Here is a 19,326-nt window from a genome sequence, read left to right as displayed (position 1 = left end):
TTGCAATGATACCAGCATTAGGAACGACTATGGGAAGCTCAGTACCTGTAATTTGTGATCCATGTCTGTTATTTTTTCATTATTTAGACAATATGATTATTCCAAAGAATATAATCCGTAATAAATCCTAAGTATCTGAGATTCTGGAATACTTGAGCAGGAAGTTTTTGTGTTTGCCAAAATCCTTCACACTTCCATTTATTTATTTTTTTAGTGCCACTCTGCCATTTTTTTAAAAAATTGTTCTTTTTAGATATACATGACAGTAAAGTATATTTTGATACATTATACATACATGGAGTATAACATTCTAATTAGGATCCTATTCTTGTGGTTGTACATGATGAGTTTCACTGGTTGTGTACTCAAATATGAACCTAGGAGAGTTATGTCTGATTCATTCTACTGTACTTCACACCTTTAAATTGCATAATTGATGAGGAGGCTGTGGTCCAAATGAATGGATCAAGAGATACAACAAAATAAGTCAAACATTTCAGAGAGAGAGAGAGAGTTAAAACTGTTTAAACTAAACACAGTTCAAGGAGAACTTTGCTTCGAGATACAATGCACAAGTAAGGGGCCTTATTTGAATGTAGGAGAGAAGGTGGCTGTTTGCTGGTGATGACTAGGACTGTGTGGCTTACACTTTGTACACTCAGTCTGGTAAAGGCAGTTTTCTCTATGGAGTACAGATAATAACTTTTCCACAGTGAACTGAAGTGTTCAGTTTTTAATGTATCAGAAATGGGACACTTGAGTCTTTTAGAAATTCTCAGTAGTTTACTGCCCCTGAGTTCAATCTCAGGGAGAGAGAGAGAGAGAGAGAGAGAGAGAGAGAGAGAGAGAATATGAATACATAAATAAAAAAGAAATTAATTAATTAATTCTCAGAAACTGATGATTCTTCCCAGGAATGGTTAGTAAGGGAGGTGAGATGGGACCTTGGAGTCTTCTTGCTAGCGGGGTGAACTTGGGCCACTTAGCCTTCAACTCGTGCTTTCTTCTATGTGTAATTGACAATTTTTTTTTTAACCACAAAGGTTTTGTGAGAATAAATGAGCTAAAATATGTAAAATGCATGTACATATATATGTGCATATATATAATATGTATAAAATTATATGTATATAATATACATATAATATGTTTATATTTCCCCCTCCCCCACTATACCCATAGAATGCTGAATTTGTCACCTCTGAACTTTTGGGTAGTTATCAGTTACGATCCTGGGCCATGGGAGAACTGTACTTGGGACCTGGGGTGTACTCACAGCTGAGTGGGTAGAAGGTGAGGAGGGATGGAGCGAAACGGAGACCCAGAGAGATGAGAGAGGGGTGGCAAGAAGAGAAACAATTCGCAGCAGAACAGAAAGAGCCCTCTTTGCGCTCTCCACGTCTCAGACCAGGATGGAATTATTTTACTTTCCTACACGGATCCAGTGTCACTCGGGCGAGGAGACGCCCCCCCTCCCTTTACCCGGCTCCCTTGCACACCCTGCTTTGGACCCCGCCCGGCGATTGGCGGGCTCGACCCCGGGCGGTCGCGGATTGGCGCTCGTCGGTCTAGGCCACGGGGTTTAAAGAGGGGGGCGGGGGCGCGCCACCCAGCAGCTCTGCTGTCCCAGCAGTTCGTCCGTCGCTGTCTCAGCTGTGCGCCCGCCGCCGCCGCGTCGTCCGTGCTGGGCTCGCAGTCTCCAGCGGCCCACTCCACCTCGAGGGTCCGGCCTCGGGCGATCGCCAGCAAGCTAGGGCTAGCCAGTGCAGCACAGGGAGTACGTACCTACCAGGGCAGGCGCTGTCCAGCCCGGAGTCCGGGCGCAGTCAGTGAGGGTCGAGGCGCGTGGACGTCGAGGTGGCCACCATGGTGGCCACGTGCCTGCAGGTGGTGGGCTTCGTCACGAGCTTCGTGGGCTGGATCGGCATTATCGTCACCACATCCACCAATGACTGGGTGGTGACCTGTGGCTACACCATCCCTACCTGCCGCAAGCTGGACGAACTGGGTTCCAAGGGACTGTGGGCTGACTGCGTCATGGCCACGGGGCTGTACCACTGCAAGCCCCTTGTGGACATCCTCATCTTGCCGGGTAAGGACCCCCACTGTGCAAGCGCTGCTTTCTAAGCTCACATTCTCTGCGTAGACCAGAGAGCGGGCAGTAGACAGAGTTCACAGAAACATTTGGGGGCTCAAGGACCTTTGGGCACATTTTTTACATCCCCAATTCCCACCCTGATGTAGAATTAGGCAATTCTAAACTTAATCCCTCTCGGTCTCAATTTTCTTATCTAGAATTTGGGATAATAATGATAATTTGGCCAGTGGCAACGCTGGTCCAGCCGCTTTAAGAATTTAATGAACTGAGATACAGACACAGAGTAGGGACTCAGACCAAGTGGATTCCCACCGTCCCACCCCTCCACTGCTCCGATGGTCACTTGACCAGAAGTACTTTACTGTCCTGGTCCCAGACTCTTCCCACTGGCTCGGGGCTGCCAGTTAAGATTCTTGCAGAAGCGAGGAGGAAAGAGTGAAACGCATGCACTGGAGAGATTCAAACAGGTGCGGGCTGTTTCTCAGTCCTCCCGGGATGGGTCAGGCGCGCTGGAGAGATTAGGGAGCTCCTAGCTCCACCCGCCCACCCGCCCTGTCGCCAAGTTCACTAAGGATGTCTCTGGGCTGCCCAGTTTAGCAAACCCCAGGTTGATTCTCTCAGTCCCCAGGGTCTATTTTATCTACTCTACCCTATCTCTGCCTCTGCTATGGAGGAGTCGACAGCGACGCTGCGGTGACACCCTCCCCTGCTCCCTACCCTCCAGTTGGATGGGAAGAGTACAGACTACATTGCAAGAGACACTGAGCGCAGCCAAAAGTCATTACTTCTGGCTTGCAGCTGTGCGTGGAGAGCAGGGGGGAAGAACTGACCAGCCTACGCCTCTCCCACTCCCACTGGGGGCCCCATCTTCCTTTGCAGTCCTGTGGGAAAATTCTGGGCAAATTTGAATTTCGATTTAACTACAAGCTAAGTTGAATGAATAGCGAGGCCACGCGCGCGCCCCCTTAAGTTTTCTGCTAGAAATCTGCCCTGCCCTGCGGGCTCATTCTTCACCTGGCCCCTCCACAGTCCCTCGAGCCTTTGTGAATTCTGTGCTGACTTCTTTCAGACTGAGAGAAACCTGACTCTGAAGCGACCCTTCTAGGAGGTTCACTTGTGCCTTTTCCAAGAAGTCTTTGACGTTCAGAAATTCTGCCTCCCCTTAGTACCCCAAGTTGTCCCTATTTCGCAGTCCTGGCAATTGGAATAAATCTCCCTTCTTCTTTGCTGCCCTAATACTTGGCTTATCTTTATAATGTCACTTTTCTGCTTTGTTTTGTTTTTATTGTTGTAAGTTCTCTCCTACCGTCTTTGCATCCTTTCTGGCACATAATAGGTGTGCACAGTGCACATTATGTCTGCCTTTCATTACTCTTTCAGAAAGACTGAAGAGGCCAGCAAACCCTGATCAGGATCCAGCTACAGTTAATGCTGGTTCTGATCCCAACACCCACAATCTGGGTGATTAGAGAAAAGTTGTTAACCTCTTTGAATCCCCATTTGTCATCTTTTAAAAGTTAAAATAAAATCAACTACCTATCTTTTAAGATTGCTTTAGGGATTAAATGAGACAAGAAATGTAAATTTTCTTTTGTGTAATAGATGTTCTATAAAGGGTAGCTATTAAAATCTGGGCATGAAATTTTTAAGGACCTGTGACCGAACGATAAATTTATTCTTCTGCTTCCCCTGGAGTTAAATTTACTGAGCATTCAGTGCCAAGTGGTTTGTTTTCAGAGAACATGGGTCATTCTCCAGGGTGGAAAATATTATGAGGAGGGCTGATCCTTCCTGATCTCTGGCCCCCTTATACTTTTGTTGGGGACAGGGATGTCCTCAGTCTCCATGTTTCACTTCTGGACATGGCCTTGTCACTGTAGCACGTGGACAGCCTGTGCCATGAATTTCAGAATCTCTGTTGCTAGTTGACTACCTCCTTTGTGTCTTTCCTGCCTCTCCTACAGATTGAAAGGCCAGGGAGAGGCTGGGCCTTAGACTTCTTTGGCTCTTCTTTGAGAGTCTTCAAGTCAATAGATACCTAATGAATTATTTTTAATTCCAAAGAAGCTGACATGGGCAGTGGCTGGAAGACAGCCCTTCTGGAATCTGAACTGTGGCAAAATATACCTTGCTAAGAGACAGTACTAAAGTTGGGTCTTGGTGCACAAGGCGGGCTGGCTGGATTTGGTATGGGGGCCTGGTGTATGAGCATTAGTTAAGTTTGAGCATAAAAAGGAGGGTCATGATTGCTACTTTTTTTTTTTTTGCAGGGGGTGGGGCGGGGAGGAGTGTTTTAATGAGAAACAAATTTAAAAATGAAACAGTAAACTTAAGTTTGTGAATTTTTCCCAGCACCTTGCCATATTTATTCTACATAAATATTGTACATATTATAATCTGTTTCTTAATAAAGTTGTTACTTGGCATTTTACTTGACAGTATAGAGTTTAGATAGCTTTGTTCTACTTCCTTATTATTCAATCCATTTATTCTTTCATTTATAATTTTTTTGTTTACATCATCATTTGTGGTCACATGAAAGCCAAGGCAGGTGTCTGGCCTCCAGAAATCCCCAGGGCTGGAGAGATAACTTTAAGGCAATGATGGACAGACAAATGGGGAAGCATGTTCAGGGCACTGTGGGTCAGGATGGAGCCTGAACATCTATAGAGGGCAGGAGTCATGAGGACAGCATCTTCTGAGGAGGTAGCGGAAAGAAGAAGCCTGAATCTTAGACTACTCTGGTTCAGGGCCACATACGATTCATACCCAAAGTGAATTAAAAAGCAGATGTTTAGGCATGAAATCAGTCAGTATACCTGCAGATAAAAGTAGTAACACAAATGATAATGGCCAACTATTTTCAGTACTCAGAATAGGAATTGTTTTAAGCACCATATGAATTAATTAATTTTCTGTAGAATTCTATCAGAGAGATGTAGGCACTTTTTTGATTTTTTTATTCTATAGTGAGGATATAGCAGTTAAGTAACTTGCCCAAAGTGACATAGGTAGAGTAGATCAACAGAAGACTGGAACCCATACAGACCATTGCAGAAGACTTCTTTGAAGATTTGAGTTTCCACCTGAGTCTTTTACAAGGTTATAATAATGTAAATAGGCTCTGGACCCTCCATCCTGGAAGCTTGACCAAATGATCTAAACCAGGAACCTCCATTCCATTTCTCTAACCCCTGTTTTTTGTTGCCAAGTTGCTGTAAAATTTGAAGTTGGAGGTGTGAAGTTATCCTGGGCAACATTTAGCCTATTTCAAATCTTGGAATGGGGTGAGAAGAAGAAAGGAATTCATGTCAGGTGGGCCTCAGGAACCAAGAGGACCCTTGTTCTAATCCACCCTATCTGTTCTCTTGTTTCTAGGCTATGTGCAGGCTTGCCGGGCCCTAATGATCGCCGCCTCAGTTCTGGGTCTGCCGGCCATTTTGCTGCTGCTGACAGTTCTCCCCTGCATCCGAATGGGCCATGAGCCTGGTGTGGCCAAGTACCGGCGGGCCCAGCTGGCAGGAGTCATGCTTATTCTGCTGGGTAAGCCTTCTATACACACCCCAACTCTGAGAACCTGATGGATCTCAAATTCAAATCTTGTGGTTGCTGCTTCCTCAAGTTCAGGGTAAATGTGAAAGGAGGCCAAGAGAATCCTCGAGGCAATTGATGGCATAAGAGATCCCCTCCTATTTAAACAGAGGGCTCAGTAATGTCGGGGGTGGGGGTGGGGGTGGGGGGGTGGAGGGCACCGCACATGGAAACAAGTTTAAAAAAAGAAAAAGAAAAAGAAGATTTTGAGGTTTGAGGTAGCCAAAACTAAGGGAGAGACCAGAAGGACAGAAGAGAATTGCATGGTGGCTCTCCATTCAGGCCTCACAATGGAATTTTAGAACCCTTATATTCAGATCTCACAGCAGATAATAGAATCAGAAGTTTCTGGGGATCAGGCCAGGGAAAGATGTTTTTGAAAGCTCCTGGGTTGATTTGTACAGCTCTTATGTACAGCCAAGATTGAGAACCTGTTAATAAATGACGAAAGAGAAAAAAAGTGATGTTCATTAAGTGTAATCAATGCTCATTTAGCATGTGCACCAGGCACTATGTGGGCCTTAGTGGCATGGGGAAGGGAGGCAGTGTCTTGCTTTGAGGTACAGGGAGTATGTGGCGTGTGTGCTCATCTAAAAAGCTACCCAGGCTGTGTACACAGTAAGAAGGCACTGAAACCTGGGTGTTTCCTAGAGGAGAGAAACCCAACGATGAGCCTTGAGTGTTGAAGAGAAGGTGGTTGGATACTGGATTGGATGGAGGGAGAGGCTAGGTCAAGGAAATGTCACGTGCTTGTTCAGCTTTGCTGATCACACCTACACCCAAGGCTTGATTTAACAACCAGTGGAGGGGGCTTCTAGCTCTGCTCTCTTTGCTGATTTCATTTCTCTCCATTTCCTTTCCCCCACCCATGCTGATTCCATTAGCACATCTAAATCCTTACAGAAGATGTGGATTTTAAGAGCAGCAGTTCTTGTTGGAGAGTGTGCATATCAGTGAGCAGAAACTGATCTGGATATGGGTTAGATAATAAAGTCACCCTTTCCTGGGACAAGGGATTCCCATTTTCAAAGTGGCAGATTTGGTCATGCAATCATGCACTTGAGGGGTTGGATGATATCAGGGTTCTGTATATGTCCATGTCACTTATGATGCTTACTCTACACTAGGAGGCTTCTCACTCACAGTGACCCCAGTGAGGTGAGGGCACAGGAGAGGTGGGCATCATTTCCCGGGATTGCAAAGGGCAGAGTTTGTGGTTGATTGTAAAAATATAGAGAATTCAAAGGGCGGGGGGTATGTCCGTGTGCAGTGAAAAAAGCTACTAATTTCCAGACAAGAATCTGGGCCTGGAGATTTTGATTCCAACCACAAAGAATCTGTGCAAGTGCCCCACGGAACACACACAGAGCCTCCTGCCCTGTAAGGCGCAGGCGCCCTCCTCGTGGTCAGATCTCTGTGCCCCTTTCCAATGGGGAGGCCAAAGCTGTATGATGAACTGGGTGGTGGAATTCAGAAGACCTCTTCCCAGCCACTGGCTGCTTTTTACTTTCCTCACATTCTCCCAGAAGCCCCAGAAGGTATTCTTGAGCTCTGAGGATGGCAGAGACAGAGGATGGGTGTGTGTCTTGGGTGTTCATGTTTAGAAATTCTGGCCTTTCATAGGAGAGTCACAGAGTATCCACAGTGGATTACAATAAATACAAACGAACTCTGTGGAAAATAGAGTGATAAAGTATAGATGGGTTTAAAAACAGCTGAATTGTTGTACAATGAATCAAATTCATTCTGCTGTCATATATACCTCATTAAAATTAATTAATTAAAAACCCCTGTTGAATTGTCTAGTTGAATAACCAGGTTTTATTTGTTTGTTTTTGGTCCAGGAGGAGAAACCAGTGATTTGAAATGTCTTAGCTGAATTAGGTTTTCATTACTTTTTTTTTTTATATATATATTTATTTTTTAGTTTTAGGTGGACACAATATCTTTTTTTAAATTGTTGTATGGTACTGAGAATTGAACCCAGTGCCTCACGCATGCTAGGTGAGCATGCTACCACTTGAGCCACATCCCCAGCCCTGGCTTTCTTCAGTTTTTAAAGTGGTTTTGTATAGGAAGACAGTATCATAGAAAAGGCAAGTGAGGTGGGGCTGGGGGTTGGGGATGGGCCCCTCAGTCCCCTTGGCCTGCATGGAATGAAACAATAAGGGAGACAGGGGGTCCGGTGATCTGACCCCACAGGAAGCTAGCTGCTCACCACTTGGATGGGGTGAAGGAACTCACTCTTGGACCCTTTACAGCTTGCCTTTCCAGAATTGTCCACCTCTTAGATGGTTCCTGTCCGGATTTGTTTCTCAGCGGGTTGCCCTTTGCCTTTGGGTTAAATGTTGTTTTGACCAGGAGGAGCCAGCTCTGGAAATGTAAAGCTCATTGTCTCAAGTGTGGCACCTGCTGACCTCCTCTAGGTCTTCTCACCCCAGCCCAAAGTGCCTTGTTTTCCACCCTTGGCAGTGAGTGGGAGGAGCAAGAGAGTGAAGGCTCTCTTTGTGTAGCTCTGGTTGGTCTCTGTCACTGTCCCAGGCAAGCCAGTGCTGGGCCCAGGCTGGGTTCTAGGGTCACCGGATGGTGCACCAGTTGAGGTGTGGTTGCTGACCAAAGAGGGTGGGGCAACACGGGAGCTGGGGGCCTGGGAACTGGACACAGTGTCACATAGGCCTTGGTATGGAAACTGTGAATACAAATAAAATCAGCTCTTCCTGACCCTGGAAATCTGTAACTTTTTTTTTTTTTTTTTTTTTTAAAGCTTAAAAAATCATGTCTGTTGTAACAACTCTATCTTCTGAGCAGTCTCATTTTAATGCTGTGAAATGCTGTGAGGTTTAGCTCCTGCTGTGGGGAAGGAATATAAGCCTGATGCTGCTGGCTTCTTAAGCCAGATGAGTAGCTCAAGGAGCAGCAGGCTTCTCAGATCTGGGGTGGATCTGAGGCCAATCTAATCTGTTTGTAGCTTTTCAAGAGTCCCTGCCAAGGCAGGAGGTGTCTAAGCCCTGAAATGTTTTATCTAGTCAGCTGGAGTTAGACTCAACTGTACTGAATTTGGAATCTATTGCTTTGTAGCTGTTTATACTGGGGCAAGTACTTGATGTCTCTGAGCCTTTCTATAAAATGGGAATAATAATGCTTACTTTTCTGGTTAGAAAGAACAAAGAAATATCTAGCATGGAAATCTGCCACACAGTAAGTGCTCAGTAAATGGTCATTCTTTTTATTGTTGTTGGTTAGAGGAAAGAGAGAGTTAACCCAGGGGTAACTGGCTATTCTTGCAATCATGTCTAATTTCTGCAGGATCATCTCCACTCTTGGAACTAGTAAGGAGAGATAATAACCTGTTTCTGGAAACATACCTTGTGCCCTGGTCCAATGGAAATCTTTCCTTTGTTTACTCTGTTAAAAAACAGAGCATGGGGGTCAAGAGTTGAATATTTTTGCTGATTCCATGATGGAAAGCCAAAACAAGCTATCCTACTGAAAACACTGGCTCAGTTCTGCTTCACTCCAATTCTTACCTTGCTGCAAGTTAGAAAGTAAAGTAAGAAAGTACTTTATTTGGATGTTTCTTAAAGGAATGAGGTAGGGAACAAAAGGAAAGGCAATGTGCTTTTTGAAGAATCTTTTTGTCTTCTTTCTTTTTAAGTTTTGTTTTCTGGGGGCCTCTCCCCTGGGAGGCAAGGGCTCTACCACTAAGCTATATCTCCCCTCCACATCCCAGTCCTTTTAAAATTTTGTTTTGTGGCAGGGTCTCACTAGGTAGCACAGGCTGGCCTCAACTTGTGATCCTCCTTCCTCAGCCTCCAGAGTAGCTGTGTTCACAGGTGTGTGCCCCAGTGATCAGCTCTTCTTCTTTTTAAAACACCTGATCTCTGTTGGTAGTAGAAAAAGTCGACTTAATTTGGAACTTCAGGTGAACAGTAAAACTGTAGTAAAATAAAGGGTGTGGGGAAATGTCAGACAAACTGAGCTTGTCATACACACAGGATCAGCTGTACTGTAGGAAAAAGGAATCCTTGAGTGTGGAATGAAGAGTGATGCCTTAAATTCAGAACATTGGGAAAATACTTCGAAAAATTCCTCATGTGCATGTGTGAATCCCACCATTATATAAAATTATAATGCACTAATAAAAAGTATGGAAAAAATATTCTGCCAAATAAGATTTACAACTGAGTATGACTGTGGCTTAAAATGACCTCATCAGCAAAGTTGGAGGCACTAACTGCTTTGTGAATACTTCCTGCCTCTAAATTCTAAATTAAAAAAAAAAAAATAACAAGGATCTGGGGATGTAGCTCAGTGATGCATGCTTGCTTGGCATACTTGAGGACCTGGATTCAATCCCCAGGACTTAAAAAAAAAAAATCAACCATAAGCTGGCTTTGAAAAGTTATAGGAAAAAAAATAATGATGCATGGAATAAAAATAAAGGAAAAAAAATCTTGAAAACAAGCCAGGAAAATAATGGACTCATATATTCCATTGATTTGATGATTATTATAAATATTAGCTCCTCCTAAAGGTTACTTATGTAAGAGAAGTATGTTACATGTCAACATGTTAGAGAATGATAAACGAGGAAGAGAAAAACTCAGAAGTTTTCTCGTTTCACATGAGAAGAGAACAATAAATAAGATATTGACTCCATCAGCTCATTAGAAATCTTGTTACTTGTTGGCTTAATTGATTCCTTTGTGAAAAGTTAAAATTAGGGCTGGGGTTGTGGCTCAGAGGCAGAGCGCTCACCTAGTATGCATGAGGCACTGGGTTCGATCTTCAGCAGCACATAAAATTAAAGTGAAGATTTTGTTTCCATCTGTAACTCAAAAAATAAATGTTTATAAAAAGTTAAAATTAATCATTGCTACTTAGGTTGTATAATAGTATTCATACTAAGATAGCATTCAATGCATTGCAAAATGTGAAATGGAGGAGGATTTAAAAAACACTTGTGGAAATTTTTAAGCTATCATGAAAGAATAGTATAATAAATCTCCAGAACCCAAACTCCTTCTCAGTAACTATCAGCTTCATCTTCCCAATTCTCCATTTCTTCCAGGCTCCAGATGTTTTTGTCTCCAAACTCAGCTTTGTATCAAGGAGGATTTTTCCCCCAGTATTACTAATATAATATATAGTCAGCATAATTCAGATAATTTTGATACACATATTACTCTGTGGTAGAAATGAAACTTTTGAAAGGTCACTTAATACCTTGTATTGATGGTAACAAAACTTGAAAAAAGGTGTTCATTAGAGGAAGGCAGAAATATCAGTGTCTGATGACCTTTCCCAGTTTCTTTTTCTCCTTTTCTCAATTGTTACCTCCCAAATCTAACATATCTATATCAATTTTATTTAATTTCATGGCCTTTCTTTTTCTTTTTTTTTTGCTATGAAAACTTTTGACACATAAAAATTGTATTTGTTTATGAGGTTGTCTCACATTTATTCAACTCCCTAATATCACTATGTACCATTTAATCTCTAAAGACCTTGAAAGTACACTAAAACTTTCATTGCTCTAAATTGCCTTCCCAAATAATTTCTCCTTGGTTAAGTCAGATCATTGTTAATTTTTAAAAAGGGTGTATCCTATCAACTAAGAAACACATTGTGTGACAGTACTTGAAACTTATTTTCAAAAGAGAGAATAGCTTTTATTCTTTGAAGAGTAAGATATTCTTGTGAAAGGATCTATATCCACACAGCTAAGAATATTCACAATTTTTATTTTCTACTCCCAAATTGCAGATTATTCCTCACCTCTCCTGCAGCTAATGATTACATCTTCTGAAGCTAACATAGGAGAAAGAGACTGAAAAATCTGAGTGCTAAAATTGTTTTTGGAGACTTAATAAAAAAGAAAAAACTTTGATGACACAAAATAAGATCAAAGAATGAAAATTTCCTTTGTATTTCTTTAATTTTCCTTACCTTAAAGGTAAATGTGACTTTTTAGAAAAAACGCTTTCTTTATTTTTTTCTCTAATAACAGAATCATTTCGTGCATTTTTTTTTGACGGAGGGAGTGTATCTACAAATACAAATCAATTTAGTAAGGCTTCTGTGTTTTCAAAAGAAAGTCCAAAATTAGTGACAGTTTTATTATTTCACAATTTTTAGTCAAGCAGTGATTCGATTTGCGTTTTTAACTTTACTGGTCATATCCTTTTCTCCCTCAGACCATGGCTGACATGGAGTAAATTCTCCTCTTTTAGTTTTGAAACATTTTTCAATTTGAGTTCAGTCGAAGGTCACTGCTCCCAGTGAGCCTCTCATTTCCTTTCATGTTGTGCGGTAGTCTGTCTTTTCTTAGTGGTTTTGATGTGGTTCATCTTTGAGAGCCACAGGAATTCCTCCCAGAGTACGTTTATCTACTAGGAAATAAAGAGCCTGCTGTTGCTCATTTGCCTTGTTTTGTATGGATTATAAAAGAAGGAAACCTTTAATGAGCTAAATCACAGGCGTGTGGCTCTATGTGTGTTAAAGTCACATGAAGCTTTGATGACTGTGGAAGTCAGTTTTGATGTGTATGAAGGGGAAAGTAGAGCCCTGGGTGCACCCACTTCCTCACACAGTCCTCTGAGATTCATCATATAAGTATCCAGACGTTTTTCTTTTCTTTTTTTTCCCAATGAATTATATTGTAATATAATCTAACAAGATATCTGACACTTAAAACCAATTGAAGGTTACCTTTGGAAGAGGGAGTCTGATTCTTTTCTTAGCTGAAGATAACCTAGTTTTATTATTGTTTTTATTGTGGGAAAGAATCAAGTGAACTTAGAGACAATTTCTTGCTTTATTCTATAAAATCTAAACTAAATCTCCAAGTTGTTTGGTTTTGGGATGTGGGGGGTGCTTTCTTGAGTGTGTGCATATACATGTGTTTGTGTATGTGTGTATGTATGTTTGTGTGTGTGTGTGTTGTTGTATTTGTAAATACAAAGTAACCAAAAAATGTAAAATTTAATTTGAACCATAAATTGTTTTAAAACCAGTTAATTGTTTATGGGAAAGATTGATTGAATCAGCCAAATCAGTTGTTTAGGAATCAAATCGATTATTATTTATTTATTTATTTTTAAAATTTATTTTCTTCTTACATAAGTCAGCTTTTAATTCTCTGCCTTTTTCCTCTAATTTAGAGGTTTGGAAAGCCCTTGTTAGGTTGCTCATAGTGGAACAGATGCCACTCTGAGGGGCTGGGTGTATAGCAGGGTTGTGTATTGCAGGGAGAATGTACTGTAGTTCCCTTTGGCCGAAAAGCTCTAGAGGAGGATATCAGTCAACTGTGCCTGGCTGAAAGCAATTTTCCAGGAGACCCTGATTTGGAATCCATGGCTGAAGAAAGAGAAAGAAAAGGACTTTCTACCATATCTGAGGTTTTCAAAACCCTTGAGCTGGAAAGGGGGAAATCTCAAACACCAGTCTTCCTGAGTGTTCTTCACAGAAGGAAGATACATCTTTTCTTAGTATTTCATATTATAGAAGTGGATATTATTATGCTTACTTTTTAATAAAAAGAAAACCATTAACATATAAGATTTTAGCCTCTTAGATAATCTACATAAACTCCTTAATTGACCAGGTTTGGTAACATATGCAGATAATCTCAGTTACCTGGGAGGCTGAAGCAGGAGGATTGCAAGTTTGAAGCCAGCCTTGGCAATACAGCAATTTACTACCTCAATAAGTAAATAAAAATAAAACAAAAATGGCTGTGGATGTAACTCAAAGGTAGAACACCCTGGATTCAATCTCCAGAACTACAAAAACAAAACAAAACAAATCCCCTAAATTGTGTGGATAGTTCACTATTAATGCCAGATACTGGGATCTTTTAACCTGATGACATAGGAAGTAAATTGAGTCAAGTAAGAGAACATGTAGACGAGGCTTTTATTGGGGCCTCTGTTTAGGAAGGGAGACACAGTTCTGGTAAGACCTCAGGCTGGCTCCCTGAGACAAAGGAGGGAGCTCGTTTTATCGGTCACTTTTAGGAGTAGAAATGTTAATTTGTTTTAGGTGTACTGAACTCAAGCCTTTCCCCCTGTGTTAAAGATAACTTACTGCAGCTGTTCAAGAGGATGCATTCAGAGCAGCCTGCCCTCAATGAAGCAAAACTGGTGTGGATTGAGGGTGGTACACCTGAAGCTTCCTGGGTTCTGCTGTCAGGCTGTGGGCCAAGGCCCATAAGCGCATTTGCCCCTCATTCCAGTGGTGGTCCTGTCTCATGGAGTGAACTCAGGCAGTTAGAAAACCAATCTGGACAATTCAAAGACCCCCGAATCCGCTCTTGCCTCTGACTTCTACTGTACTTTTTTGGATAAGAATCCCATCTGTTTGTGTGTGTGTATAACCTGCTTGTGGGGGCAGGTTTATTCTGTTGTCAACAAAAAACTGTTGTAAGATATACAAGTGCAAAGAGACCGTTGAGTTTTTTGAAGTGGGTAAAACTTAAATCTTTCCTCAAGTTTGGAGCAAATGTGTTGTGCTGTATGTTTTAGTGTTTATTTAGAGAAAAATTATATTTCTTTTCTGTGGACATAAAGGGTAAGTTAGGAAGATCACTCAGTATGAGTAGAAATCAGAGAAAATGATAAGGTTACTCCAAGTGACACACCAGACTGGCAATTCAGACCCTGTCTTGAATTTATTGATGACTTTTATGACTAAGAAGCAGAAACCTCACTATTACTGTTAGTCCTATGTCTGTCAACCATAATGTGCCATCCCAACTTAAAGTTTGAGACAAAATTTCCATCCTGTTTATAGTTGAGAGAAATCAGATGATACTAAAGGAAGTCATGGAGTTACTTTGTTATGAGCTGTAATTTTAATCTTTTTTAAAATTCAAGATTCAGGGGGCTGGGGCTCAGTGGTAGTGCACTTGCCTAGCATGTGTGAGGCACTGGGTTTGATTCTCAGCACCACATACCCCCCCTCCCCCCTAAAAAAAGGTCTAATCCACAACTAAAAAATAAAAATTAAAATTAAAAAAATTCAAGGGGCTGGGATTGTGGCTCAGTGGTATAGCGCTTGCCTAACACATGCAAGGCCCTGTGTTCGATCCTCAGCATCACATAAAAAAATAAATAAAATAAAGGTATTGTGTCCAACTACAACTAAAAAATAAATACTTAAAAAAATCAAGATTCAGTTCTTCTGTCTCACTAGCCTCATGATAAATGTTTAGTGGCTCCACGTATCTTGTGGCTACACTATTTGGTAGTAGAAATTAAAAAAAAAATGTCTTTATGTGCCCTTGTTTTTATTTTTTATAGACTCTTGTTCAATTAGGAAGGGGGGAGGGCAAAATGAGATAGAAGCTATTTCTCATTTTAAACTGTGAAATCTAAACTTAATTTGAAGGTTAGCCTGATTGATCCAAGACCATAAGTAAAGTTGTACCATCTTGACCCATCATAAAAAATATCATCATCATAAAATCTTTGAATAGGTGAATCATTTTACTCATTTTCATGTTGGGATTTTGTGATCCTCACTAGGGTAGCACAAATTCAGACCCTTAGCTGATGCTCCACTCATGTCTAGCAACATTCACCACAGCAAGAGAAATCGCGTAGCTTCTTCAGGTCTTTGGGCATCATCTTGTTTCCCAGTCTCTGAATAGCTCAGGTCATTCCGTCATTCAACAGGCATACATACAGAGCGCTGTGCTCTATGCCTCGTGTTGAGCTAAACATTGAGTCTGCAGACATAAATAAGGCACAGCGTCTGCCTTCGAAAAACTCAGAGCCTGGCATAGGAAATAGACCTGTAAAGAGAAAAATCATAATATGATTAGGTGAATGTAGTAATAGGCTTGGCATTTCAGATAGAGAGTCACGATGTACAAGTAAAAATTTTTGGTCCTAAATGATTTATTTTTTCAGTTTTTACATGCGAGTTCTTTTGTCACTGCCACATGTTGAAAAAAAATAAGGACCCAGCAGGGCAAGCTGCTTTGACACAACTTATTCTGTAGCTCAAGCCTTTAGGTTCTGATTGCCAGGGGAGCGCAGCTGTGTGCACGGAGCTCTTCTGGAGCAGTTGGGAGGTGTGTGCAGGTGGAGCGAACGCGCCCAGTCACCGCTTTCTTCCTTCTCCGCAGCTCTCTGCGCCATCGTCGCCACCATCTGGTTCCCTGTGTGCGCCCACCGTGAGACCACCATCGTGAGCTTTGGCTACTCCCTGTACGCGGGCTGGATTGGTGCGGTGCTGTGCTTGGTGGGTGGCAGCGTCATCGTCTGCTGCGCTGGAGATGCCCAGGCATTTGGTGAAAACCGTTTCTACTACTCTTCGGGCTCCAGCTCCCCGACTCATGCCAAGAGTGCACATGTATAAGAGAGCCGCCACCGTCCCGTGGAGGTGCTGTAGATGCCGGGCCTGTGGCCCTAGGTTCACTTCTCTGCCAGGCACCAAAGCCAAAGGTCTAGAAAACATCCTGCCTGGAGTTTTGTAGTCTTAACACTCCCCCCCCCCCACCTCCGCCCCCCATCACGTTTTGGTTGCCTTAAAAGAAATCTCTGGCTCAGATTATGCCCACATAGTTTCCATGGTGTTGCCCACTATTATCTCCTTTCTCGGGCATCCCTTTGTTGTTTAATAAAAAGTAATAATTCTGTTTCTCTCTAAATTTTAAATGTCTTGCAAACATGGCTGAGTTGGGTGTGGGTAGGGGAGCGAAATAAAAAAGACACTTTTCAAACTGTTACAGATGACAATGGGAGTCTCATAAAGATGCCTCTCTTGTTTGCTCCCTCCTCTTCAATTCCAAGATCATTTACTTCTAAGAGATAGAAAAAGATAGAGTAGGGGACGCGGGGTGGGGAGGGAGGGGAATTGTGGAACTTTTTCTCCATGGAAAAGTTTTCCCTTTTATAAGTTGAGGGCAAGGGGTGGGGAATATTTTTTAGTTTGTGATTTTACATTTATCTGTACATACTTTTTTCAAGATGGATCATTTTTATAACCATGGTTTTCCTGAAATTCTCAGTTCATCAGTATGAAGGAAATGAACCAAATAGACTTTAATCATGCAATAAATAACAGTACAAGTGAGTATAACTTTTACTGACATTCCACAAAACATTTTTGATTTCCAGATTTGTGTGATATAGTTTTTAATCCTACATTTGCATATGCTTCAAATTAACCCATTTTAAAAAGCCCTTTTCCCTTTCTTTGTTTTTGTTCTATTATCTATCATGAATCGATGTTTAATATAAACTGTACTGTTGAATTTGGCTTTACGGGTGTTAATGCTGATGGTGTTATCAGCATCTGAGACCCCCAGACTCTCCAAACACGGATGGTGCATTTGGTTCCTTAAGTGAAATCTGTGCAATAAAATAACAAACTGTCTGCAAAACTGGCCTTCAATCTCCTGATATATCCAGAGGTATCGTCTACTGATTTAAAAAAGTCTCATTCATAATAATCTACTGGTAATTTATAGGGGACCTGATCAGTGAGTCAGGAATAAGTTATTCTGCATTGCCCTGAGTAATTAAAAATTATACTTTATTCACCAATATTGTGGGTGGTAACGTATGATCATAAAAATGTAACCTTGATGTTCTCTAGGTTTCTGTAGCACAGTGACTTTATGGCCTCTTTAAATCATAGGTAAGTGGGCTGCAATCAGAAACCAAGTGCTAAGCATTAAGTGATTAAATTCCTTTATTTGCTTTGAACATTTAGTAAAGAATTGACTAAGTACAAGGGAGAATTAAAAAAAGAAACCCATTTTACTGGATCAAAAATATTATAATACCTAGATGCATTTTGTTGAAACACATATAAGTAAATGTTTGGAAATTTTGGACAAAGACACATACAGTTGATTTTATTTTGTTTTCTATTCCAGAAACTGTCAAATTATAGGCCTGTTCTAAGAAAATAGATTATTATCTGTTTTGGCAGACATTTTCCAAATAAAATACTAATCTCATTAGTTGATAGTAGAATAATTGGCAAACATTTCCTCTTTGGAAATATCCACTTGTGTCAGATATTTGCAGAAATTTATGTACATTAGGATATTGTAACCTGGGAGAAACTATTTCAAATTACCTGTGGAGAAAAGATAACATTCAGGTTGACAAAAATATTTATTTTGCTATAGGACGGTTTTTGGTAGGATGTGACTCATGTGACTATATTGGAGGACCCTCCCTACCTCATTAATACATGTCAGGGTACAGTGGATTGTGAACATGAATGGAGCAGAGGCATGTGGAGGGAGATGTAAGATGTTAGGTCCTCTTGCTCCCTCTCCTCACTGCCAGTTAGAAGCATCATAAATGTAGTAGTTATCTTAGGGACGTGCTGGTTCCTATATGAGGCTGCTGCTTGCTTTGCTGTAGGAGAGGTGAGCTATCTTAGTCCCACTTTCCCCTGAAGCATGAGGGGAGAGACCTCACATCTCTCCTAGCTAACATTGTCTGGACTAATTAAGGAATCCTATTTTGTAGGTCATAACCATAGTGTTAGGGTTTAAGATCAGTTTGAGGAAGGAGGATAGATTTTCCTCTAGAACAGCACTGTCCAATGAGTACATATGTACTTTAAAATTTTCTAGTAGCCACATTAAAAAAAGAAAGCTAAAAATAAAAGAAGAAATGCTGGGGAAAGATATTGGTCCAAATTATATTGTTATATTGTGTGCATGTATGAATATCTAGCAATCAGTTCTACCATTATGTACAATTATAATGCACCAATAAAACAATATGGAAAAGCTAAAAATAAACAAATAAAATTAATTTTAACTTATTTTACTTGATGTAGTATATCAAAATATTGCCATTTCAATATATAATTAATTATTTTTAAATTAAGCTTTTGGATTCCAATGTGTGTCTTACACTTAATGCACATCTCAATTTGTACTAGCCACATTTTAGGGGCTCAGTGGCCACATGTGGCTAGAGGCTTTTTCTTTTGCGGTGCTGGGGATTGAACCTGGGGCCTTGTGCATGCAAGGCAAGCTTTAATTAGACAATACAGTTGTAGAATAACAGGGTCTTTCTCAGTAATCATCAAGAGATATTCAATCTTATTATGTCTACTTTCAATAAAATTCCATTAGAACTTGGCAATTACAATTTATTGAACAATTATAATAAATCTTCCTCCAGGTGAAGACAATGACCCCCAATCCTGTGTGAAGTGCCAGACCTAATGTATTCTATCTAAATAACAGGGCAAAGGGAATTCATGCCTTTCAGACTGTTTGTGTCAGGAACTTCACATATTAATTCCTTCCTGCAGTCCCCACTTTATGGATGAGGAAAATGAAATGTAGAAAAGTTCAGTTTTTTTTTTGTCAAGGTCAGACACTATGAAGAATCAAAAGAAATTTAAGACTGTTTAAAATCCCCATTCTCCAACTTGAGAATCACTCCTAGGGATTGGGAGTCAGGTAAAAGGCAACTTCACTCTTCACCCCACCGGGACTGACTCAGTATATCTGGATCTTACTACAGACCTAAAAGTCTGTTATTTGTTTTTGGGAGTGCTGGAGGTCAAATCCAGGACCTTGTGTAGCTAATCAAGTGTTCTGCCACTGAGCTGCACACCCAGCCCTAAGAGTCTGTATTTTTATTGGGTAC

General features: G+C 41.1%; 1 protein-coding gene across 1 annotated transcript; it reads left to right on the top strand.

The window, feature by feature from the left end:
- Positions 1-1,866: 1,866 nt before the first annotated feature.
- Positions 1,867-16,302, top strand: Cldn11 (claudin 11). Its single transcript, XM_076868719.2, has 3 exons — positions 1,867-2,092; positions 5,477-5,641; positions 15,822-16,302. Exons 1-3 carry the CDS (start codon positions 1,867-1,869, stop codon positions 16,052-16,054), a joined length of 624 nt encoding a protein of 207 aa, XP_076724834.1. The 3' UTR covers positions 16,055-16,302.
- Positions 16,303-19,326: the final 3,024 nt, after the last annotated feature.

Source organism: Callospermophilus lateralis, chromosome 10 (genome assembly GCF_048772815.1).
Source record: "Callospermophilus lateralis isolate mCalLat2 chromosome 10, mCalLat2.hap1, whole genome shotgun sequence".
Lineage (NCBI taxonomy): Eukaryota > Metazoa > Chordata > Mammalia > Rodentia > Sciuridae > Callospermophilus > Callospermophilus lateralis.
Note: the sequence above shows the minus strand (reverse complement) of the source record. Positions and strands in the feature narration are given on the sequence as shown.